The sequence below is a fragment of the Eptatretus burgeri genome, chromosome 3 (genome assembly GCF_056783735.1).
Source record: "Eptatretus burgeri isolate ZD-2024b chromosome 3, Ebu_testis_v1, whole genome shotgun sequence".
NCBI classification, from domain to species: Eukaryota; Metazoa; Chordata; class Myxini; order Myxiniformes; family Myxinidae; genus Eptatretus; species Eptatretus burgeri.
The window spans coordinates 59930069-59955068 of record NC_140963.1 but is presented as its reverse complement, the minus strand read 5'-3'; the positions used below and the strand labels follow the sequence as shown (position 1 = coordinate 59955068).

Below are 25000 nucleotides of genomic sequence, written 5' to 3'. Positions count from 1 at the left end.
TCTAATTATTTATTATATGCCATGATTTGATAATTTGTTTTTTCTCGAGGATTTTAGTAGTGATTTATATTGATGTGTTTCCTGCTTCTTTCTTTCTTATTTTTAAGAAGCCTTTTGTAACCTTTGAAAAGCAATTTTAAACCATGGCATTTCAATAGCATCTAGTTTATCTGAAAAAGCCCTGAACAAAATTATTCTTGCATTACTGTAATAAAAAGTCATTTGTTTAATCACAACCATTGTGAGGACCACAGAGAGCAGAGAATGCAAAAACACGACCATCTTGAGGTTTTGTTAAAGACTGAGGCTCAGGAAAGGCAAAATTTCAACCACAGAGTGGCCTTCATCAAGGAAAAAGAGAGATCATGTGCTTAAGTGCCCTCAGAGAGGTGAAGTACTATGACCAGGCATATTAAAATACTTAACTTCATAGATTATTTAAATACTTAAAACCTCATAGCTTATTTAAACACTTAAAATTTCCTAGCTTATTTAAACACTTCAAATCTCAAAGCTTATTTAAACACTTCAAATCTTAAAGCTGATTTAAACACAAAATCTCAAAGCTTATTTAAACACTTAAAATCTCAAAGCTTATTTAAACACTTAAAATCTCAAAGCTTATTTAAACACTTAAAATCCCATCGCTTATTTAAATACTTAAAACCTCATAGCTTATTTAAACACTTAAAACCTCATAGCTTATTTAAATACTTAAAACCTCATAGCTTATTTAAATACTTAAAACCTCAAAGCTTATTTACATCGCATCACTTATTTAAACACTTAAAACCTCAAAGCTTATTTAAACACTTAAAATCCCATAGCTTATTAAAATACTTAAAATCTAATAGCTTATTTAAACACTTAAAACTGTTTAGCTTATTTAAACACTTAAAACCTCAGCTTATTTAAATACTTAAAACCTCATAGCTTATTTAAATACTTAAAACCTCAAAGCTTATTTACACCGCATCGCTTATTTAAACACTTAAAACCTCAAAGCTTATTTAAACACTTAAAATCCCATAGCTTATTAAAATACTTAAAATCTAATAGCTTATCTAAACACAAAACCATTTAGCTTATTTAAACACTTTAAACCTCATTGCTTATTTGAACACTTAAAATTTCCTAGCTTATTTAAACACTTAAAATGTCATAGCTTATTTAAATACTTAAAATCTCATAGCTTATTTAAACACTTAAAACCATTTAGCTTATTTAAACACTTAAAACCTCATAGCTTATTTAAATACTTAAAACCTCATAGCTTATTTATCTCTTAAAACCTCATAGCTTATTTGAACACTTAAAATTTCCTAGCTTATTTAAACACTTAAAATCTCATAGCTTATTTAAATACTTAAAATCTCATAGCTTATTTAAAGACTTTAAATCTCATTGCTTCATGGAGCTTTGTCCCCTGCTCCCCACAAGGGGTGCTGCTCCTTCACCCCACAAGGGGGTCTCTGGAAGTCCCCTTTACACCTGCATGAATGTCCCTTGTTTTTCTCATGAGAGCTGGTCATCCTGGGGTAAAGCATCACAGTCTTGCAATAGACCACGAGTCTCAGACAGCCATTCTCACAGTGTTAGTCCCATGATGAAGGCAAGTCTTTGGCTGAAAACTTTGCATTTTCTGTGCCTTTTTAGTTTATTTGACAAAACCTTGAGTTGGTTGTGCTGTTGCGTTGTTCCACGAAATGGTTCTCGCAATTGTGTTAATTATCATGGATTCTCACAACTACAAATTGTTCTCTGCCACTTGTGAATAACTAGTCTTGTTCACGAAAGCTCATGTCGATCTACATCAGCGGACAGGTCAAACAATGAATGTAATCAACAGAACGTTGATCGAAGTAGGTGAATAATGGATGGAATAAATAAAACATTTATCAAGGTATGGTTGCATGCAAAGCAAGGAGAAATTGACGTTTCAGACGTTCATGCCCAAAAAAATGTTTTTGCTCCAATGGAGGGTTAATGTCCAAAACATCAGTATCTCCTTGCCTCCCATGGCGGTTAGCATACTTCAATCAACGTTCTATATATTCCATCCATTGTTCTCCTATGGTTGTTTTTTGTATGTCATGTAAATACTGTGCAAGGTGTACTGATAAACATTATTTCGATTTTTGTTCTGTTTTTTTACTTGGCAGGGGGAACAGGGTGAACAGGGTGAACAGGGTGCACAAGGACAAAAGGTACTTGATTGTCTGTGTACACGTTATTGCAGGATTTATTTTCTGCATAATCAAAATTCTGTCATCAATAAAATGCTGAAGTCTAATTGCTGCTTATTTAAGATAGTGTACATGTGAATATTGATCAAGTCAATAGCTGTACCAATCACACTACCATTGTGACTGAAATGTATATTTTTAATGATATGGTTAAATAACACATAGGAGTAAGGAGAAAGTAAATTGTCTTGCAAAATCGATGTATTTATGTGATACAGTCTACATAGTTGTAAATTTATCACATCTTTAGACCAAGAAATGAACTAGCACACTTAGAATTGTAGTACGTTTTACTTGTTCAGTCGAGACAGACAGGTCGGTGCCTTATGTTTTTTAATCGCATTTCCTCCAGTCTAGCTCCTGCTGTTCTCTCAACCCTTTGACTATCTGGAACTCCTCCAGTGGGCAGATGTTCTTCCAGTATCTCCTGCCTCATTAAATTCGTAAAATCCAGGCTTACTGCACACCTACACTCTTTTGTTCCTCTTTTGTCCTCTTCCAAAAGTGATTTGATTGCACTCTTCCCTCAAGGGTTTCAAGAAAATGGTGCAGCACTATGTCATGTCAACCCCCATCCCAAGCTGTGATTTTTTTTCCATTCCCGTCACCTAACCCAACCCTCTTACTTACAGGTTACTGTGGTTCCTTCCCTCCTTTATCTCATCTTTTGTTGTTCATTCACTTGCTAATGTCTCACTGTGGCTCCACTGTCAGTACATTGGCTTTTTGCCATCTATTACCTTGCTTTCACAAGGCCAGATCTTATAGATTAAAGAGCAGGTTGCGGGTCACCAAACATGTTCTGAAAGTTTATCAATATGATTATATATGCATTAAATAGTTTGATGCAAACTATTGTGGTTGCCTAACTATTGGGAAAATTAATGAAATTTAACTCCGAAGTTGTTATTTCTCGAGGCTGTTGAAGAAAACAGCCGCGTGCCATATATGGATGGTGATGTCACGTTCTCCAAAACAAAGCGGAAGCTCACTCTTTCATTGAAGAAGTGTCCAGTTGAGCGGGCCGTTCTTTCGCTTTTTTTGAGCTTGCAACTGTCTATATTATCCTTTTTTATTTTGAATTATTGTAGAACATAGTTATTTGGATATTTGTACATCATGCCTCGTACGTGTGTCATCATGTTTTGCGAAAATGGCTGGAAAACAGGTAATCGCTCCCACCTATTCCCGAAGGAATCAAACATTCGCTGGCAGTGGATAAGATTTATACAAACAAAACAGGCGAATTTTCCCTGCCTTTTAAACAATATCTTTATGGAAAAAGTGCTGCGGCCTAAAATCTAGTCAAGGCGCCCTAGGCCCTGTGCACCATCGAACATAAACCTTATAAAATAGCGGAATTTTACAAACTTCACAACTACTGAGTGTTAACCATCCTAAGCGACTGCAAAAACCGAAAACAGAATTTGAATTGACTTTAAAACGAATCCGCAACGTCGATAGAAGCAAAAATCTCAATTCACCACAGGAATTCATGGCATTATTTAAAATTATTTTGTCAAAGTCATAAAACCGTAATATTCAGCCATCCACGAACAATCTTTACATAATCTGACAGCTTAACAAGTCAGGCATGTGATGATAACCTTTATTGGGATGAAAAATGATTTTTAACCTCATCTTTGTGGAAAAAGCACGTGGCCTAAATCTAACCAAGGCGCCTGCAGCCATACGCGCCAGGCGCCCTCAACTTGAAACATTCATAACTCGACGAATAAAAGCTCAAATTACACCAAACTTACCTCATTCTTGTGAGCTCACGTTCCCTGTTAGTGGGTGAACAATCCAATGCTTGGCGAATTCTGCTTCGCAATGATAGGAAGAGTCAACATCGAAGGATCAAAAAGCGACGATTTGTTATCCCTGTGGTAACTTTTCTGACACCTCTTTCTTAAAACCCAAACAGTCAAAAGGATCGCGAGGCCACACTTTCACGGTCTGTATTCGTACTGAAAATCAAGATCAAGCGAGCTTTCGCCCTTCTGCTCCATGGGAGGTTTCCGTCCTCCCTGAGCTGGCAGTCAGTCCTGCCACTTGTACACGAAATAGGCCGTTTTCTTGCACTTGCAAGTGGCTCAAATTTATATGGCTCAGGGCCAGAAACTCCATGGTATAAATTCCCATCATCCTCCGACTCGTCCTCGGCAATATCGGAATGAAAACACTCAATTTCATCGCCGCTGAAATCACTCTCTGATTCGCATCTCGCCATTGTTCACACGCTGTTTCTGAATGTTCACGAAGTTTTCGGAGAACGTGACGTCATAGCATCTTCGGTAAATTCCGGTCTGTTTTTCGATCACTGACAAAAGTTTTGACTTAAAAGTTAATTTTAGTATATTTTGAGTTTCAAATGTAAGAAAATAATTGCCAAACGACTATTAATGTGCTTACAACCTTTGAATCACGCGAAGTCATCAGCGACCCAAAACCTGCTCTTTAAAAAAATTCATAGTTCTCAAATGTGCACATTATAAAATGCATCATTCCAAACTGTTAAGCAGATCATTTGAAAATAGAGCATGTCTCTAATGTAAGAAACTAGTTGCATAAACATCCACTTTAATACAATTCAGTTGCATGCAATATAGTTGTGCAACTGCTCACTCTGGTGTGGTTTTTGCAAATGATTTCAGCCATGGTGTTGTAGCCTGATTGTGGTGGACAGCAAGTGTGTCACAAGGCTGCAATCCACAACCGTTAGTCACTTGTTAGATATTTCAATGTTTATATGACAAATTGAAAGGATTAACCTGCATAGTCGTCAGCAAGGAATTTTCTGATTAACAACTCATCCTCTACCCTGTAGGGCAATGTTTAATATAACAAAATGATTTGATGTGAATTGAAGTTTTAACTTTTTAACAGGATGCACTAACAAATGAAAAGTGAATGTTTAGATGACTTGCATAATTTAAAAGTAGAACAATTTTACATGCTAATTGCAACAACCAGGATTTCTTCTGGATTTTGCAGGGTGACTCCGGTTCCATTGGACCTCAAGGCTTACCAGGTCTTAAGGTGGGAACATATGGAAAAGATGGGCTTGGATATCACTATCGGCAACATACCTGTTGCTTTTATGGCAAAAACTGAAGATTAAAGTTTTTACACTGAAAACCGTTCATGAGCAGCCTGTGGCTGCTGGTTGCATCATTAGCTCAGGGTGTGGCTGTGCTGCTGGTGCAATGCCTCTATTACCAATTCACTGGTACTCATTTCATGCCTGGTGTTGGCTAAATGGTTCGGATGGTTGGCTTGGGATCTGAGGATCCTGAGTTCAAATCCCACTTGGCTGTTGAATTAATACCAGGTGGGGTTGACTCTGCCTGTAATCCTTCCGAGGTCGGCAAAATGAGTGCCAGCTTGCTGGTATCCTGTGTCGGAGTGGCGACCCGTCCATGATTGTGTCCATTAGCCAAGGAGACTGCTTAGGCAGCACCAACGTTCTGCACAGAGTATGGTCCCAATGGATAGAATGGATGGATGGTACTCCTTTCGCCGACCTCGGAAGGATGACAGGTTGAGTCAACCCCACCTGGTGTTCATTCAACGGCAGACAGGGACTCAAACTCAAGACCTTAACATCTTCAGCCAGCCACCTTAACGGTTAAGCCAACACCAAGCTTGTTTTCACACCAATCTATATATTTTAATGGTGTGTTAAAAATGTTAATTCACAGTGTTTTCAAAATCTTCTTTAGACCGGTTCACTTTTTATATTGATTGCAGAAACGTTGTACATTAAGAAAGGCTTTGCCCATTTGCAAAGGATATTACAGTGTATACAAAATTTGATTAAATGTCAACATTATGATAAAATAACATTTTGGCTAAAAATTGCACAAATTAATTTTTTGAGACTATTATTGGGAACACTTTTTGAATGAGTGGATGAAATGTGAAAGCATCAGCTGTTTTAAAATTATGTCACATGTCTGCAAAATGGAAATGGTTGGCTACTCCAAGTATCGGACACTCGTTTATTATTTCTATATTTTTTATACCTTTGTGTTACTGCATGCCATACATCATCATCTTTTGATATGGATGAGCCTTCTGATGATTTTTAGATGGATTTGGTGCACTCATCATTCGAAGCTTGTGCGAAGTAATCCACCATTGCTGGCAGTCTCGATGTTGAAATAAAATTATGGTGGTATCTGACAATGTAGTATTTTAATAGCAAGACCCAAATATTTGCATGCAGTAAGTACCAATATTTTATTTTTTTATAAACGAAAGTGCTTGCATATATTTTCTGGCTATTGTTTAAAATGTATAAGTTATAAGTTTCATTTGTTATTCGGATTTTTCGCAAATGGTCCAATTATGCTTTTTACTAGGTCGCATTTTGTTCCAATAACAAGATGCCCTCAGGCATTTCTGCATCAATCATAATCAGTAGACACAAAACTACATGCAGACTGGACCAGGCAGATCAGGACAACCACTGCTTCCTGAAGGTCTTTAGTGAGCTGATTGTGTTTTACCAATAATTCAACAGCAACATCATAATTACACCTTAACTTGAGCGGTTGTCAGAAGCTTAGAATCCAATTCCTTCATCTGGATTTGAATCCACAACTGCTGCGATGCCAGTCAAGTGTCCTTTACCATTTTGCCACCACTGCATTATTAATATTTCATGTTACAATAGTGAAGATCATTGATGTAAATTTAGTTTTCAGAAGCTATTTTTACCAAATGACCATCTATTCTTTTGTGCCGCATTACAAATGCAAATTTTTTTAATCAATAATTTATTTTAGTGACAAATCTTATTCATATAACGTATGCGCAAAGATTTATCACCATTCACTTGTGGTTCAACAGGGTGATGCAGGCTTTCAGGGTCTTCCTGGAATTCATGGCCCACCTGGGCAAAAGGTACAAGCACTTGACTGTTGTATTTGAGTGGAATTATTTATCAAAATGATTATCGAGCCATAATTCGTTATAATATGAAGACGTTTCATCAAATATCTTCTGTTCCACTGCTATTTCCATGACATTAAAAGAAAATAGTTTCACTTCATGTCAGCTTCTATGTTTACTGGATATGCAAACACTTCTGATGGCTAACCATGTTCATTTTCAGTTCCATAAAAGTACTGTAGCTCAGAAAATAAACCAAACGCATAATTACATAAACCAACCTCAATATATGTGACGTTCTTCCAACCTCAGGGAAATTCAGGTCCCACCGGTCTTCCTGGTGATCCAGGGGTTCTGCAAGTGACATACCTAGATGGAAGTTCAAAGAAATTGCTTCAGGTAGGAACCTTTAGTGTTCATTACCATGACTAGCAGAGTACCTGCCCGATGGGCGATCTTGTTCAAAGCATGCAACACGTTCTTCTGACGCATACCTTTATTTGGACAGTGTATAGGCAACTGACAGCTCTGTGTTGGCAAAAAAATAACCTGGGTTACATGCATGAAGCAATGCAAAACAACTCACTGCACTGGAAAATGTGGGGACAGGAATATGTACTGTAAATTCTGGAGGCGTGTAATACCCACCTGGAAGCGGCGCGACACGATACACATTTACATGGAGAATTTGCATCCCCCCCACACTCCCCTTCCCCAAGACCACCGGCAAAGATAAAAACACCCCTATACACTAACATGGGTCATGCTGATCCAATGTTGTAAGTATGGATGTAATCGACCCACGACTGTCGGAGGAGTAGCGTGACAAACAAACAAACGCACAAACACCGGTCCGCGAATTATTGAAAGGATAAGGGAAGAAAGGGGAAAGTGATTATGAATTTAATGTTCCAACTTTATTTACTTTTACCATTGTTCTTAACAAACGGAGACAAGAACAATGCAGACATGATAGGCCGAATGGCTTTCTGATGCGCCAAATTTCCCTGTGTATGTTTGTGTGACGCTGTTAATAATGTGAAGAAATCACAAGGGGAGGACAGAGAGTTGGGGGTGGGGGTGCATGTAGTTGGAAGAGGGAGATTGAGATGTTGGGAAGGGAGGCTGAGGACATGCGGTTGGAAGCGGGGTTGAGTACTTGGGGTTTGAGGCAGTTGAGGACTCAGGGTGTTGCTCAGGGTGACGGAGCATGAACCGCTCGCTCAGGGAGACGGAGCACGGATGCTCACTCAGGGGACGGAGCACGGACCGCTCGCTCAGGGTGACTGAGCACAGACCGCTTGCTCAGGGTGATAGAGCACGAACCGCTCACTCAGGGTGACGGAGCACGAACCGCTCGCTCAGGGTGACGGAGCACGAACCGCTCGCTCAAGGTGACGGAGCATGAACCGCTCGCTCAGGGTGACGGAGCATGAACCGCTCGCTCAGGGTGACGGAGCACGAACCGCTCGCTCAGGGTGACGGAGCACGAACCGCTCGCTCAGGGTGACGGAGCACGAACCGCTCGCTCAGGGTGACTGAGCACGAACCGCTCGCTCAGGGTGATGGAGCACGAACCGCTCGCTCAGGGTGACGGAGCACGAACCGCTCGCTCAGGGTGACGGAGCACGAATCGCTCGCTCAGGATGACGGAGCACGAACCGCTTGCTCAGGGTGACGGAGCATGAACCGCTCGCTCAGGGTGACGGAGCACGAACCGCTCGCTCAGGGTGACTGAGCACGAACCGCTCGCTAAGGGTGACGGAGCACGAACCGCTCGCTCAGGGTGACGGAGCACGAACCGCTCGCTCAGGGTGACGGAGCACGAACCGCTCGCTCAGGGTGACTGAGCACGAACCGCTCGCTAAGGGTGACGGAGCACGATTCCGCTCGCTCAGGGTGACGGAGCACGAACCGCTTGCTCAGGGTGACGGAGCACGAACCGCACGCTCAGGGTGACGGAGCACGAACCGCTCGCTCAGGGTGACGGAGCACGAACCGCTCGCTCAGGGTGATGGAGCACGAACCGCTCGCTCAGGGTGACGGAGCACGAACCGCTCGCTCAGGGTGACTGAGCACGAACCGCTCGCTCAGGGTGACTGAGCACGAACCGCTCGCTCAGGGTGACGGAGCACGAACCGCTCGCTCACGGTGACGGAGCACGGACCGCTCGCTCACGGTGACTGAGCACGGACCGCTCGCTCAGGGTGACGGAGCACGGACCGCTCGCTCACGGTGACGGAGCACGGACCGCTCGCTCAGGGTGACGGAGCACGGACCGCTCGCTCAGGGTGAAGGAGCACGAACCGCTCGCTCACGGTGACGGAGCACGGACCGCTCGCTCACGGTGACTGAGCACGGACCGCTCGCTCAGGGTGACGGAGCACGGACCGCTCGCTCAAGGTGACGGAGAAATACAAATGCAAATACCGTCATTACACTGGGGAAATACAAACTAGCTAAAGCATGCACCCTCAGAACAACCCCTTGACAAGGGACGAAGGACTATCTATACAAAGACAAATTAAATAACTAATCCTCGGGTCACCTGCATGTCCATGTATGCTCTCCCCCGGGGTAAGTTGTCCAAAACCATAACAATATTAACAACAATTGAAACCGTAACAATATCATTTCCTGTTCCGGTTCTTGAGTTATGGTGGTGTCCCTCAGGGTCTTTGTCGACCTTCTCAAAGATAAGTTTCCAGGTCGTTTTTTTGTCGCGTTTTGCTGTTATTTTGTTGTCTCCGTGTTTACTATGTGTTTGTAGTCCGGTTTTGTTGTAAAATTTGTGGTAATTGGTGAGCATTCGTCGGTCTTTTCGTATCGGGTGTCCTTGAGGCCTATGTTTTCCTTTGTTCACAATCGTGTTGTATTTTGTATTTTCTCCTTATTGCCTTCAGTTTTTTCACCACAATCCCTCCACTCTTTCAATGCCCTCTGTTTCATGTCTTAAAATAAAAAAATTCAAAAATGATGTTATATATCTTTTCTGTTTTCACCTTATACCCACTGTAACCACTTAACTTCTCTTCTTCCTCTTCTTATTTCCACTTTTGCTGATCCACCATCTTCCTTCCACTTACTTTTGCCAATCCACATTCACCATGCACCTTCACGATTTTTTGTTCAACCTTTCCTTTACCGAACCTTACCTTATCTTTACAAAAATTAAAAAAAGGTCTCTTAAAAATTTTCAACTTCATCCTTTCACACGTGGTTCTCTGTATTGTTTCATAATTCATGACTTCTTCTTCAAAAGAGTATTTTCAATTTGAGCTTTCCTTTATCATGTGTCTAAAAAGTTCCACTGTTACAACGTTTCTTTTCTCCATTCTTTTAATTCTCCTTTATTGCATCCCTCACATAATGTCTTCAATCGCATCTCTGACTTAAATCTTTTTTATCACATCACTGCCTATGGCACACTGAAGCTTGTGGTGAGGCAGTTGTCCTGAAACAACTTACTTTCACCTCATGGAAGGCAAATCTAACTGAAGGCAATCGCAGTTGCTTCCACAAAGCTCGAAACAAGTGTGGGGCTGTCTCGCTCCTCCAAATCCTGTCTCGCTCCTCCAAATCCTGTCTCGCTCCTCCAAATCCTGTCTCGCTCCTCCAAATCCTGTCTCGCTCCTCCAAATCCTGTCTCGCTCCTCCAAATCCTGTCTCGCTCCTCCAAATCCTGTCTCGCTCCTCCAAATCCTGTCTCGCTCCTCCAAATCCTGTCTCGCTCCTCCAAATCCTGTCTCGCTCCTCCAAATCCTGTCTCGCTCCTCCAAATCCTGTCTCGCTCCTCCAAATCCTGTCTCGCTCCTCCAAATCCTGTCTCGCTCCTCCAAATCCTGTCTCGCTCCTCCAAATCCTGTCTCGCTCCTCCAAATCCTGTCTCCCTCCTCCAAATCCTGTCTCCCTCCTCCAAATCCTGTCTCCCTCCTCCAAATCCTGTCTCGCTCCTCCAAATCCTGTCTCGCTCCTCCAAATCCTGTCTCGCTCCTCCAAATCCTGTCTCGCTCCTCCAAATCCTGTCTCCCTCCTCCAAATCCTGTCTCGCTCCTCCAAATCCTGTCTCGCTCCTCCAAATCCTGTCTCGCTCCTCCAAATCCTGTCTCGCTCCTCCAAATCCTGTCTCGCTCCTCCAAATCCTGTCTCCCTCCTCCAAATCCTGTCTCCCTCCTCCAAATCCTGTCTCCCTCCTCCAAATCCTGTCTCGCCCCTCCAAATCCTGTCTCGCCCCTCCAAATCCTGTCTCCCTCCTCCAAATCCTGTCTCGCCCCTCCAAATCCTGTCTCGCCCCTCCAAATCCTGTCTCGCCCCTCCAAATCCTGTCTCGCCCCTCCAAATCCTGTCTCGCCCCTCCAAATCCTGTCTCGCCCCTCCAAATCCTGTCTCGCCCCTCCAAATCCTGTCTCGCCCCTCCAAATCCTGTCTCGCCCCTCCAAATCCTGTCTCGCCCCTCCAAATCCTGTCTCGCCCCTCCAAATCCTGTCTCGCCCCTCCATATGCTGTCTCGCCGCTCCAAATCCTGTCTCGCCCCTCCAAATCCTGTCTCGCCCCTCCAAATCCTGTCTCCCTCCTCCAAATCCTGTCTACCTCCTCCAAATCCTGTCTCCCTCCTCCAAATCCTGTCTCCCTCCTCCAAATCCTGTCTCCCTCCTCCAAATCCTGTCTCCCTCCTCCAAATCCTGTCTCCCTCCTCCAAATCCTGTCTCCCTCCTCCAAATCCTGTCTCCCTCCTCCAAATCCTGTCTCCCTCCTCCAAATCCTGTCTCCCTCCTCCAAATCCTGTCTCCCTCCTCCAAATCCTGTCTCCCTCCTCCAAATCCTGTCTCCCTCCTCCAAATCCTGTCTCCCTCCTCCAAATCCTGTCTCCCTCCTCCAAATCCTGTCTCCCTCCACCAAATCCTGTCTCCCTCCTCCAAATCCTGTCTCCCTCCTCCAAATCCTGTCTCCCTCCTCCAAATCCTGTCTCCCTCCTCCAAATCCTGTCTCCCTCCTCCAAATCCTGTCTCCCTCCTGCAAATCCTGTCTCCCTCCTGCAAATCCTGTCTCCCTCCTGCAAATCCTGTCTCGCTCCTCCAAATCCTGTCTCGCTCCTCCAAATCCTGTCTCGCTCCTCCAAATCCTGTCTCGCTCCTCCAAATCCTGTCTCGCTCCTCCAAATCCTGTCTCGCTCCTCCAAATCCTGTCTCGCTCCTCCAAATCCTGTCTCGCTCCTCCAAATCCTGTCTCCCTCCTGCAAATCCTGTCTCCCTCCTGCAAATCCTGTCTCCCTCCTGCAAATCCTGTCTCCCTCCTGCAAATCCTGTCTCCCTCCTGCAAATCCTGTCTCCCTCCTGCAAATCCTGTCTCGCCCCTCCAAATCCTGTCTCGCCCCTCCAAATCCTGTCTCGCCCCTCCAAATCCTGTCTCGCCCCTCCAAATCCTGTCTCGCCCCTCCAAATCCTGTCTCGCCCCTCCAAATCCTGTCTCGCCCCTCCAAATCCTGTCTCGCCCCTCCAAATCCTGTCTCGCCCCTCCAAATCCTGTCTCGCCCATCCAAATCCTGTCTCGCTCCTCCAAATCCTGTCTCGCTCCTCCAAATCCTGTCTCGCTCCTCCAAATCCTGTCTCGCCCCTCCAAATCCTGTCTCGCCCCTCCAAATCCTGTCTCGCCCCTCCAAATCCTGTCTCGCCCCTCCAAATCCTGTCTCGCCCCTCCAAATCCTGTCTCGCCCCTCCAAATCCTGTCTCGCCCCTCCAAATCCTGTCTCGCCCCTCCAAATCCTGTCTCGCCCCTCCAAATCCTGTCTCGCCCCTCCAAATCCTGTCTCGCCCCTCCAAATCCTGTCTCGCCCCTCCAAATCCTGTCTCGCCCCTCCAAATCCTGTCTCCCTCCTCCAAATCCTGTCTCCCTCCTCCAAATCCTGTCTCGCTCCTCCAAATCCTGTCTCGCTCCTCCAAATCCTGTCTCGCTCCTCCAAATCCTGTCTCGCTCCTCCAAATCCTGTCTCGCTCCTCCAAATCCTGTCTCGCTCCTCCAAATCCTGTCTCGCTCCTCCAAATCCTGTCTCGCTCCTCCAAATCCTGTCTCGCTCCTCCAAATCCTGTCTCGCTCCTCCAAATCCTGTCTCGCCCCTCCAAATCCTGTCTCGCCCCTCCAAATCCTGTCTCGCCCCTCCAAATCCTGTCTCGCCCCTCCAAATCCTGTCTCGCCCCTCCAAATCCTGTCTCGCCCCTCCAAATCCTGTCTCGCCCCTCCAAATCCTGTCTCGCCCCTCCAAATCCTGTCTCGCCCCTCCAAATCCTGTCTCGCCCCTCCAAATCCTGTCTCGCCCTCCAAATCCTGTCTCGCCCCTCCAAATCCTGTCTCGCCCCTCCAAATCCTGTCTCGCCCCTCCAAATCCTGTCTCGCCCCTCCAAATCCTGTCTCGCCCCTCCAAATCCTGTCTCGCCCCTCCAAATCCTGTCTCGCCCCTCCAAATCCTGTCTCGCCCCTCCAAATCCTGTCTCGCCCCTCCAAATCCTGTCTCGCCCCTCCAAATCCTGTCTCGCCCCTCCAAATCCTGTCTCGCCCCTCCAAATCCTGTCTCGCCCCTCCAAATCCTGTCTCGCCCCTCCAAATCCTGTCTCGCCCCTCCAAATCCTGTCTCGCCCCTCCAAATCCTGTCTCGCCCCTCCAAATCCTGTCTCGCCCCTCCAAATCCTGTCTCGCCCCTCCAAATCCTGTCTCGCCCCTCCAAATCCTGTCTCGCCCCTCCAAATCCTGTCTCGCCCCTCCAAATCCTGTCTCGCCCCTCCAAATCCTGTCTCGCCCCTCCAAATCCTGTCTCGCCCCTCCAAATCCTGTCTCGCCCCTCCAAATCCTGTCTCGCCCCTCCAAATCCTGTCTCGCCCCTCCAAATCCTGTCTCGCCCCTCCAAATCCTGTCTCGCCCCTCCAAATCCTGTCTCGCCCCTCCAAATCCTGTCTCGCCCCTCCAAATATATATATATATATATATATGCTAACTCTTCTATGAGCCTTGACAATGTATACAAAAAAAACAATAAAAATTACCCCCGTGCAGGAGTGACGGTCATCTCTGCGAGAAACAATACCACAAGTTCTCAATGTTCAGTTATGACGAAAGACTACTGCACAGTTCTACCGTGCAGCTCCACAGCGCAGCTCGAACTGCTCAGTTTGGTTAAAGATGACTCAGCATTTTGGCGCGCGTGAACGAAATTATATTTTGAAAATAAATGCCGACGTTTACATTTCGGGTTTTGAAACTTTTGCACTTTCGGCGGAAAATGTATAAATATAATATACAAGGTCAGCTGCTATGCAATGACACCATTCACTAACTTTTACCATGCCCAGTAGAGAATATATAGCCTCCTGAAGGTAGGGCAGTTTTTGCAAACTTTGAAGTCACGTGACGCGAAAACGAAAGCGAAATTCGAAAATCCGGCCTGACCAAATTTAGATATTGTCCCATAGATTTATGTGCCACAATCAAATTCAAGATTGCTTGAGAAATGTAGGAGGAGATATATTTTGAAAATTGTCATTTTCGCATTTTTTGCCAACTTTGAAGTCACGTGACACGAAAACGAAATCGAAATTCGAAAATTCGGCCCGACTAAATTGAGATATTGTCCCATAGATTCATATGTCACAATCAAATTCAAGATTGCTTGAGAAATGTAGGAGGAGATAGATTTTGAAAATCGTCATTTTCGCATGAAAATCGTCATTTTCGAATTTTTTGCCAACTTTCAAGTCAGGTGACACGAAGACGAAAGCGAATATCGAAAATCCGGCCCGATCAAAATTTAGATATTGTCCGATAGATTTATTTGCTGCAATCAAATTCAAGATCGCTTGAGAAAGGGCGGAGGAGATAGAATTTGAAAATCATCATTTTCGCAACTTCAAAGGCCTCATGACCTTGACCTTGACCTTCGGTGACCTTGAAAGTCATACCATCGTGTACGTCTCATCGACCTCTATCAGGATCACTAATGACCAGATCTCCCGCTTCAACTTCATTGTGAACGGACGGACGGACGGATCGAAGGACATCGACACCCATATTATTAGGTCATGCTCGAAGAGATGACCTAATAATCAGGTCAGGTATGGGAGCATGTGCCAGAACAGCGCGTCGCTGCGTCCACTTTCCGCCGGTACTCCAGGGGCCTCCGTCTGGCCATCCCCCAGGCAGATGCCAGGCCCATCCCCATCTCCTTGAGATGATGGTCAACCTGCTGCAACCACGAGGCATGTGGTCGGCCCACTGGCTTCCTCCACTCATGAGACTCCCTCGCTGAGAGAATCTGGTGAGCAGGATCAGCGTCAGGAAAACGAGCCACATGTCCATACAGCCGCAACTGACGCTCACGGACTATGCAGGTAACAAATCTCATCCGAGTTTCTCTCAGCAACCGCTCGTTGGACACAAAATCCGACCAGCGATAGCCAAGGATTCTCCGAAGAGACCTGGTACCAAAGGAATTAAGTCTCCGTCTCAGATCCTTGGTCAGAGTCCAAGTCTCGCATCCATATAGCAAGACTGGAAGTACCAAGGACCTGAAGACTCGGACTTTCGTCCTCCCGCACAGGTACCGGCAGCGCCACACCCCATGATCCAGTGAATCCATGACTCCCCAGGCCCGACCCAGACGTCTATTGACCTCTGACTCGCAGCCAGCAGAGACATGAATATCACTGCCAAGGTAAGTGAATCTCTCCACGACTTCAACATCCTCACCACAAACAGACACAGACAGGACAGCAGCATCCAAGATGTCACCGAAAGCCTGGATCTTAGTTTTGACCCAAAAAACCCGTAATCCCAGCGGCTCCGACTCCTCATTCAGCACCTCGAGGGCCCCCAAAAAGATATCTAAAGTCTCCGCAAAGATGACTGCATCATCTGCAAAATCAAGATCCGAGATCTTGACATTCCCAAACGATGCACCGCAGCTAGATCTCTCTGACATCCTCCCTAAAATCCAGTCCATACAAGTGCTGAAAAGTGTGGGGGCCAGTACACACCCCTGACGAACTCCAGTACCAACTGGAAATAAGTCAGAGATGATACCACCACACTTCACAGCACTCTCAGTACCAGAGTAGAGTTCAGACATCAGATCGATCAGTTTTGGTGGCACCCCACGAAGACCAAGAATCCTCCAGAGGACATCCCGATTCACTGAATCGAATGCTTTACAGAGATAAACATAGGCTGCAAAGCAGCCCCTGCCGAAACTCTCGTCTGCATTCAGTGAGGACACGAAGGGAAAGGATACGGTCAATCGTTGACCTCTTTGGTGTAAAGCCTGCCTGCTCTGGACGCTGGTGCTCAAGCAGATGGTGGCGAACCCTATCAAGAATTATCCGAGCAAAGACCTTGCCCGGCACTGAGAGCAGCGTCACCCCTCGGTAGTAATTGTTGCAGTCTTGGCGATCACCCTTCCCTTTCCAGAGAGGGACAACAAGGCCCCTCTTCCAGTCAGTTGGGATGATGCCTGTGTTCCAGGCAGAGCACAAAACTGCATGCAACGACACGAGTGCAGCATTTCCACCAGCCTTGAGAAGTTTAGCATGGATGCCACAGATCCCTGGAGCTTTGCCCCGTTTCAACTGGTTCACCGCAGCCCGTGTTTCCACAAGCGAAGGTGGACCACAGTTGATTCGAAGGTCAGCAACAGGGATTGTAACACCCTTGACGTCCAACTCGACAGCTGGGGGATCCGCCTGGTACAACCGCTCAAAGTAACCAGCCCAGCGGGCCTTCACTTTAGACTCCTCTGTCAAGAGCCTGCCACTCTCCGCTCGAACTGCAGTGCTCTGACGGATGGGCTTGGATGAACGCAATGCGCGGATTCCCCTGTAAGCGGGACAAGAATCACCTGTCCACAGGTGATGCTCTACCCCCTCACAGATTCCTCGCACATAGGCCTCCTTGTCCACCCTCAGTGCACGTGCAGTTTTACGCCTCAGCTCCCTGAACAGCTCAGCTCTGCCATTCAGCCTGGCCCTGCGACTCTGGTCAACGGTATCCAGTGTCCCTTGAGAGACAAAATTCTTCTTTGCCCTGCGGTGAGCTCCAAGACATCCACCGGCAACATCGAGGACGGTGGTCTTGAAGGCACTCCACAACTCTTCAGGACCCCCCAAAGCACCCAGACCCCCCAAGTGTCCACTCAGCCTGTTCGCAAACTCCTCAGCTACTCTCTCATCCCTGAGCTTGCCAACATCCAGCCTAGGCTGAGATGGTACCATTCTCCAGGATTTAAGGTGCAGCTTTAGAGTTGCTCCAACAAGCCTGTGGTCAGTATTGAGGAACTGAGCACTCCGGTAGACCCTGCAGTTCTGGATCATCCTCCAACGACCGTCAATGAAGACATGGTCAATCTCCTTTGCCACACCGCCAGCGTTGGAATACCAAGTCCAGCGATGAGCTTGTGGGTGCTGAAACCATGAACCAGCCACCCTAAGTCCATGACTTCTTGCAAAGTCAAGGAACTTAGTGCTATTCTGGTTCATAGTTCCTGACCCATGGGGACCAACACACACCTCATAACCATCCCTATCCATTCCAGTCGATGCATTGAAATCCCCCAAGACTAGAAGTGTATCTCGTCTGGGGCACTGATCAACCACAGACTCGAGTGTGGCATAGAATACATCCTTCACGGTGAGATCACTCGCCTCAGTCGGAGCATAAACAGAGACCAGGGAAATGACACCTAAGGAGTGACGAATCCTTAATCTCATAATACGCTCGTTGACCGGTGTTACCTCAATTATCATTGGGGTCAGCTTATTGGACACAGCTACAGCAACTCCTTGGGTATGGTAACCATCAGAGCGACCAGACCAATAGTAGGTGTAACCACCCACCATTATCTCGCCGCAATCCGGTCTCCGAACCTCAGAGAGAGCTGCAATCCCGATGTCCAAACGCTTGAGCTCAGATGATAACAGAGACAGGTGATCATCCTCTCTTAGGGATAGGACATTCCAGGCACCCACCCGAAGGGACCGCCTCAGGTTAACCCAAGGAGACCGCCGTCTGGTGGACGACACCTCAGCACCACTCCGACACGCTCTCCCGCAATCTGACCCAGGGATGTTACCCCGTGGTTTCCCTCCTATCATCAAAGATCGGGGGTCCCGAAGGCTTTGCCCCAATCTCGTCATCCGGTGAGCTGCCCTGCGAAGGGAAGCTGCACAAGAGGTACTCCCACGGAGCGGGTTTTCAGATTTTTTTTGCGTTTTGCCGAATGAAGGGTTTTACGGTGGCCGGAGTGCAAATCCTGTCACCAACCTCCTATTGAAAGTAACCCAACTGCAGGAGGACGCCCGCAGACACAGTTGGGCACTAGATATGGATGGCCGTTGGCTCACAAAGAGCTCCTCCGCCCTTTGACAGGTTTTGTTTTTAATCCTGCTGGGTGTCCATATCCAAATACCCTCCTCACCAGAAAACCTGGTGGGGGAGACGGTTTAGTCGCCGACAACACGACCATGGAACAGGTTAGTACAGGTTTACATGGTACCTGTAGCAGGTCACAGATCGAACCTGACCTGACATTCGTGTCATTGGGCGTGACACCTAATAATAGTCGTGTCATTGGGCAATAATAAAAGCAAACATATAATCCCCACGCTGGCCCAAGCACATCTGGGCTTGGTGAAAAGGTAAGCTAATGCTCCAGCAGTACAGCAGGCAGGTATGCTGCAAGGTTGTGAAGACCAATGAAAATTTGGTCCAATGGACCAACAGGCCCACTCGTCTTTCAAATAAAATATTTTGTTTTTTCAGCTCTGTTGTCACTTTCTATCCATCTGCATGTCTCTTATATTTATCTTTGTCTTTTGTAGCTTGTTATTGGAAGTTGGCATTTATCCGCTTAATGTGCTCTTGATGTGCCTTTGGTTTGCATCTCTCTTCTTCTGTATGCAATATTTATTGCCTCTTCTGACAGCCATTTGGCCTTGTTCTTTCTGCTTCCTTTTGGGATATTGTTTTTGGCCTCTATTTTTTGCAATTTTTCGATCTGGGACTTGACTTGTGCCAAGCATATTCTCTCAACCAAGTCCAGCTCTGTAAAACTTTTTTTTTTAACCTTTATTGCATATTGTTGACGTACATTTTCTTGGTCGTATATGGTCGGAAATTTTTTATTTTTTTATTTTGTCCCTTCTCAATTTGATTCGGTGTTCATGATCTGTCCCAGAGCTTGCACCTGACAGAGCATTGGCAGATTGCATCTTCTGTTGATTAGAATGTAGTCAGATTTCTGTGTTGCCCATCAGGTAAAGTCCATGTGCACAGTCCACATTTGGGTTGTTTCAGCCATGTGTTTGCAATTATGAGCTCGTTCTCCACACAGAACTCCAGCATTCACTCCCCTTGTTAATTTTGGATACCAAGTCAGTGCTTTCCTACAATCCCTGGTGCTCCTGTTTCTCCAATTTTTGCATTCTAGTCTCTGCATTCTAATTATTTGCAATAATTAATCCATCTTCCTTTGGCATCTGTTCTCTAAAATCCTGCAACTTTTCAAAAATGCCTTCATATATTTTCTTCACCTGGAGAAGTTGGAGCATATATCTGATTGATGGTGCTGTTCAGTGGATGTCCGTTCAACCTCACTGGTATTAACCTATCATTGACTGGGCTATATCCCAGTACTGACCCTACCATCTTGTTATTGCAAATCACTGCCAATCTATTTCTTTTGCAGTTTTTGTCACCAGAAAAGAACACTTTGTAATTGTCAGATTGGAACTGCCCTGTTTCAATCTGACATGAAATAATTAAAGGACTTCTTCAATCTGACATTGTTACCACTTCACATAAGTTCACATATCCCAAAAATTTCAGTTCTTGTTTTTGAAGCACATATAAACAAACAAACAAACAAACACGAATTGAGCTTTATATATTTGATGATTGACATCATTTTATAACAGCTGCTTGTGAATAAGCATTTAAAATTAACAATGACAGTTTTTATTGCGCAGCGTCGAAGGCTTATGAAGGAGCTTGTACATATATAATATAAAAGGAGCTCAGTCTTGGTGTGCCTGCATTCATCCATCCCTGCATCCGGCCGTCCCTGCCAGTGTGCGTCCGGCAACAATAGTCCTCTCGGGGATATAACTAATCAAGGCCAATCTGCAAACAGTGTGATAGAGTTGAGTAAAGTGAGAATAGATGGGCCGGTTTCAATTTACATGAAAACAAAAAAAAATTCTTCACCCTTCATCTTATTCTTCACTTATAATAATGGTGAGTCTCATTCAATCCCATTTCTCATATCGATTAGATTCAGAAAATGCCTGCTATATTGTACACCGCTCCTTCCAAATTCCATGCCCAGGCCATGGATGATGTCATCACCGGGCGCCCAAGAAAGGGAGTACCCAGTTTTCACTCCATTTTCTTGTTTTCTTGTTACCTCTGCCACTGAAGATAAAGGAGGTTATGTTTTCACCCCTCTCTGTCTGTCTTTCTTTGTTTGTTTGTTTGTTTGTTTGTGTGCAGGATATCTCAAAAAGTTGTAGATGGATCTGGATGAAATTTTGTGGACAGTTTGTGTGTGTGACAAGGGCGAACTGATCAGATTTTGGTGAAGATCCTGATCTGGATCCGACTACGAGAATTTTTTAAGTGATTCTTCACTATTGAGAGATCGGGCCAAAAATGATATATAGCATGATATCTCAAAATGTTGTGGACGGATTCGGACGAAACTTGGTGGACATGTTGGGTGTGTGAGAAGGAAGAAATGTTTCAATTTTAGTGAAGATCTGAATCCGGATCTGATAATTTTTTAAGTGATTCTTCACCATTGAGAGTTCGGGCTAAGCTAATATATAGCACGATATCTCAAAATGTTGTGAACGGATTCGGATGAAACATGGTGGACCGGTTGGGTGTGTGGCAAGGACGAATTGATTCGATTTTGGTGAGGACCAGAATCCGGATCTGGATCCGAGAATTATTTAATTTTATAAGTGTTTCTTCACCATTGAGAGATGGGGCCAAAAACGATATAGTACTGTATAGCATGATATGACAAAAATGTATTGGGCCCGATATGTTCTCGTGGATCAGGCATGATGTGGCGGAGGTATGTGCTCTACCGAGTGCCCGTTCTAGTTTTTTTTTGGGGGGGGGTGATATCTCAGCTATTCTTTGAGCTTGGAAGCTGAAATTTGGGGACAAAAGTGCAGGTGTGCTTTAGTAAAAATGTTATTTTATTTAATTTATTGATTAATCAATTAATTGATTAATTTCTTCATTATTATCGATTTATTAATTACTTATTTATTTTATTTCTCATCTGGACAAAATCTCAGGCACCTTTTGAGCAAGGAAGCCGATATCTGCCATGACAGTGACCAAGTGATTTGGCAATAAGGGATATTTTTAATTTATTGATAAATCAATTAATCGATTAATTATTATTTATTTTTCGATGAATTACTTAATTTTCAAAACGTTACATATTCGGATGAAACAGTGATGGTTTTGGTATGCTATTAGCCAATCGATTTAGAAATTAATTCTTTTGCAATTTTTATTAATTTATTTCAATTATGCAATTCAATTAATCAATCAATTATTGTACACTGTCCCTCCCAATTCCGTCTCCATGTGCTGCATGGTGAGTAAGTATTATTTGTATCCATTCACCTCAGAAGTATATTTATACACATAAATTAAGCATATGCAGAATCGAACCCAGGTCCTCTGGCAAACCGTACCAGTGCTATGCTATCTGGGCGACCTACCAGCTGAGCAACGCAATGCTTCCACATATTTAAGTGCCACTCTCTTTCCCCCACTGCTTCCAGGGCACTCACTGCCAACCATAGGAGCAGCTAAAAAAAAAAAATCCACATATATTTATGATGGTTCTATCCCGTTCATTTCTCATTAAATTATCATATAAAGAACATTAGGATATATCCCTGTACTTTTTTACAAATACTACAAGGAGATAAAGAGACAATGGACTAATCGTTACTGTTTGCATGATTTTTGAACCTAATGAGATAATAAGTGCTTCATTGGGTGCAGACCATTCATAAATTTATCCAAATGATGATTTTAAGAATCTGTCGTGATGATGAAAACCATATTTGATATGTTGCAGGGTCCTCCAGGCCCAACTGGACTAACCGGAGAAAAGGTGAGTAAGCATGTACAAGAAGTGGTTTTTTTCTTTGTCCTGAAACGTATGTTCTTGCGACATGTTGTCAGCCATGTGATATAGAATAAATGGATGTGGGAGGAAGTTAAAATATCATTATGGTTTATAAAACACTTTGTTTTTGTATTGGGAATCATGGAAGGTGAGAAAATGTTGGGATCAGGTTGGAGGGAGAGAAAAGAGGAGAAGGAGGAGGAAAATAAGTTGTTGGTGGAACGGTTCTGCTTATGAGAGAGGGCAATTAAGGTTATGAAGGGTGGGAGACAGAGAATTGAGGTTTGGCAAATGCTCATGATTGGCATGTGGTGGAAGACTTAAAGTGACAGTTGGTATTCCCAAAAGAGATCTGCGTGATAATGTTGCACCCCGACATTGCTATCTGGTTGGTTGCAACACTGAATGTAATATTGGAGGAGTTATCAGTTCCTTTGGGGGAAAAGATGGATGAGGTGCTTGAAAGTAAGAAGGGAAGGTACATCGAATTGGAAACGGAGTGCAGAGAGAATGGTTGGACTCATATTGCCAGCCATTTGAAGAGGGGTGTAGAGGATATCGTAATGGTGATGCAGGTGGACACAGTAAAATCTTCCACCCAGATGGTCACCAATCTTGCTATGAGGATGTCCTTGGGATTGTAGATCATTCACAGAAAAATCGAAAAGATGTTTGCTTCACTTTCCGACTTAACAGTAACTCTAACAAGCCTGCCGCCAATGATGTGTTCGTCGGTTTGAAAGGATTGGGGGCCGAATGAGATCCTTGACAAACCACAACATTTGTACCCTCCTAAAGGCGCTGTCACACCTTGACGTTTTAGCCAGCAATGGCAACGTATAAAAATGTATGTAAAACGTTGGCGTAAGCTGAAATTTTGATGTTTTTTTATGTTTTGGTCGTATTCATAACGTGTTGGTCATATGCATAACATATTAGTAACGGGCACAGAACGTTTCGTTGTCTTATAGATAACTTATACCAACGAATGCTTAGCCTGTTTTCGGCGTTCACAACCTTTGCCTAACGATAGTTTAACTTAGGCATAGCGCGCTGCACGTATCGCCGACGAACTCGTGGCGTAACCTGTTAAAAACCTGCCACACACCGATTTAAATCATAACCGCCTGAAAATTGAAAGTGTCAACCACGCAGTCACACCTTGACGATTTAGCCAGCGGATGCAGACCTATAAAAAATTTGCCGAACTAAGCTGGCACACGTCGAATACGTTATGGGTAAGTTGTGTATACTTTAAGAGCACGCTGAAAAACGATGAAGTACGCTGTCATATTTCGTGGTACGTCTCGTACGTCGTGAAATTTAAAGCATGCTGAAAATTTTATGACGTACTCGCCGTATGGCTCATACGTTCCGCTACGCTGGGAATAAGTTGTGGGCACGATATGCGATCTTTGACACACGTCGACACAAGTTCCTTGTAAGTTACTCATAAGTCGAAACACGTCGAGGTAATGTTTAGCACACCCGAAACTTATTTTCTCCGTCAAGGCACATTTTATTTTTTTCTCCATCAAGGCACATTTTCTTTTTTCTCCTTGGCTCCGTGAAGGCAGGTGACGAAATATCTGAAGTTGTTGTTGTTGTTTTTATTTTTATTTTTTATTTTTAGTCTATCACGAATTTTAAAATATATTCGGACATTTGCTTTTAAGTTTCGACGTCGACGTGACAATATCCTCAAACAGAAAATATTCACAGAGGAGGAACTAAGAATAAGACATGAGCAAACTGAAGAGGCAATCGGACGTGACGTAACGGCACGTGACGAAATATCGGAAGTTATTGGTTGTTTGTTTTTTTTAAAAACGCTGCCAATACGGCATTATACGGTAGCTGTAAATGAGAAGCACGTTCAATAAGTTCTGTGGTCGTCCGGAAGACGTCAATCAAATACGTCTACATACGTCAATATGCGTTGGAGGTACGTTACACATAGGTTCAAAGCACGTTACTCATAGGTTAGAAATAAGTTTTGGGTACGCTAAGCATTACCTCGACGTGTTTCGACTTATGAGTAACTTACAAGTAACGTGTGTCGACGTGTGTCAACGATCGCATAACGTGCCTCGACGTGTGTCAACGATCGTGTAACGTGCCTACAACACGTTACTCATAGGTTATAAATAAGTTTCGGGTACGCTAATCATTACCTCGACATGTTTCGACTTATGAGTAACTTACAAGTAACGTGTGTCGACGTGTGTCAACGATCGCATAACGTGCCTACAACTTATGGCCAGCGTAGCGGAACGTGTGAGTCATACGCTGGCATACGTCGTAAAATTTCAAGCATGCTAAAATTTGAGGACAACCACAAAGTACAATGATGAAAGCCAGCATACTACGACGTATGGCAGTGTTTTTCGGCGTGCTCTTAACGTATACAAAACTTACCCATAACGTATTCGACGTGTGTCAGCGTTTCAGACAAATTTTTCATAAGTCTGCATACGCTGGCTAATTCGTCAAGGTGTGACAGTGCCTTAACGAGGGTTTTTTTTTTGTGCCAATACTAGACTGGGTGGTGGAATGGCTGGAGCGTCCAATCCAAGTCTGGGAGGTTGGCGGTTCAAAACCCAAACAAGTCTTACCATAGATTTTAAAAATGGTACATGTTGCATCCTTGCTTAATATTCAG

General features: G+C 44.5%; 1 protein-coding gene and 1 long non-coding RNA gene across 7 annotated transcripts in view; one reads left to right on the top strand and one right to left on the bottom strand.

Moving 5' to 3' along the window:
- LOC147030005 (uncharacterized) overlaps positions 1-25000 on the top strand; it is a 251655-nt gene that overhangs the window by 115688 nt on the left and 110967 nt on the right. For all 6 annotated transcript variants that reach the window (XM_085873623.1, XM_085873625.1, XM_085873622.1 and 3 more), the window contains 5 exons: positions 2163-2207; positions 5244-5288; positions 7104-7157; positions 7458-7544; positions 22288-22323. In XM_085873623.1, coding sequence (XP_085729749.1) covers positions 2163-2207; positions 5244-5288; positions 7104-7157; positions 7458-7544; positions 22288-22323 — 267 coding nt within the window. The remainder of the gene's footprint in view (positions 1-2162; positions 2208-5243; positions 5289-7103; positions 7158-7457; positions 7545-22287; positions 22324-25000) is intronic.
- The window catches only part of LOC147030007 (uncharacterized), a 47709-nt gene that overhangs the window by 1567 nt on the left and 21142 nt on the right, over positions 1-25000 (bottom strand). Inside the window, exons 2-3 of the long non-coding RNA XR_015056172.1 lie at positions 7427-7514; positions 7083-7146 (exon numbers count right to left, since the gene is read on the bottom strand). This is a non-coding gene — a long non-coding RNA (uncharacterized LOC147030007). The remainder of the gene's footprint in view (positions 1-7082; positions 7147-7426; positions 7515-25000) is intronic.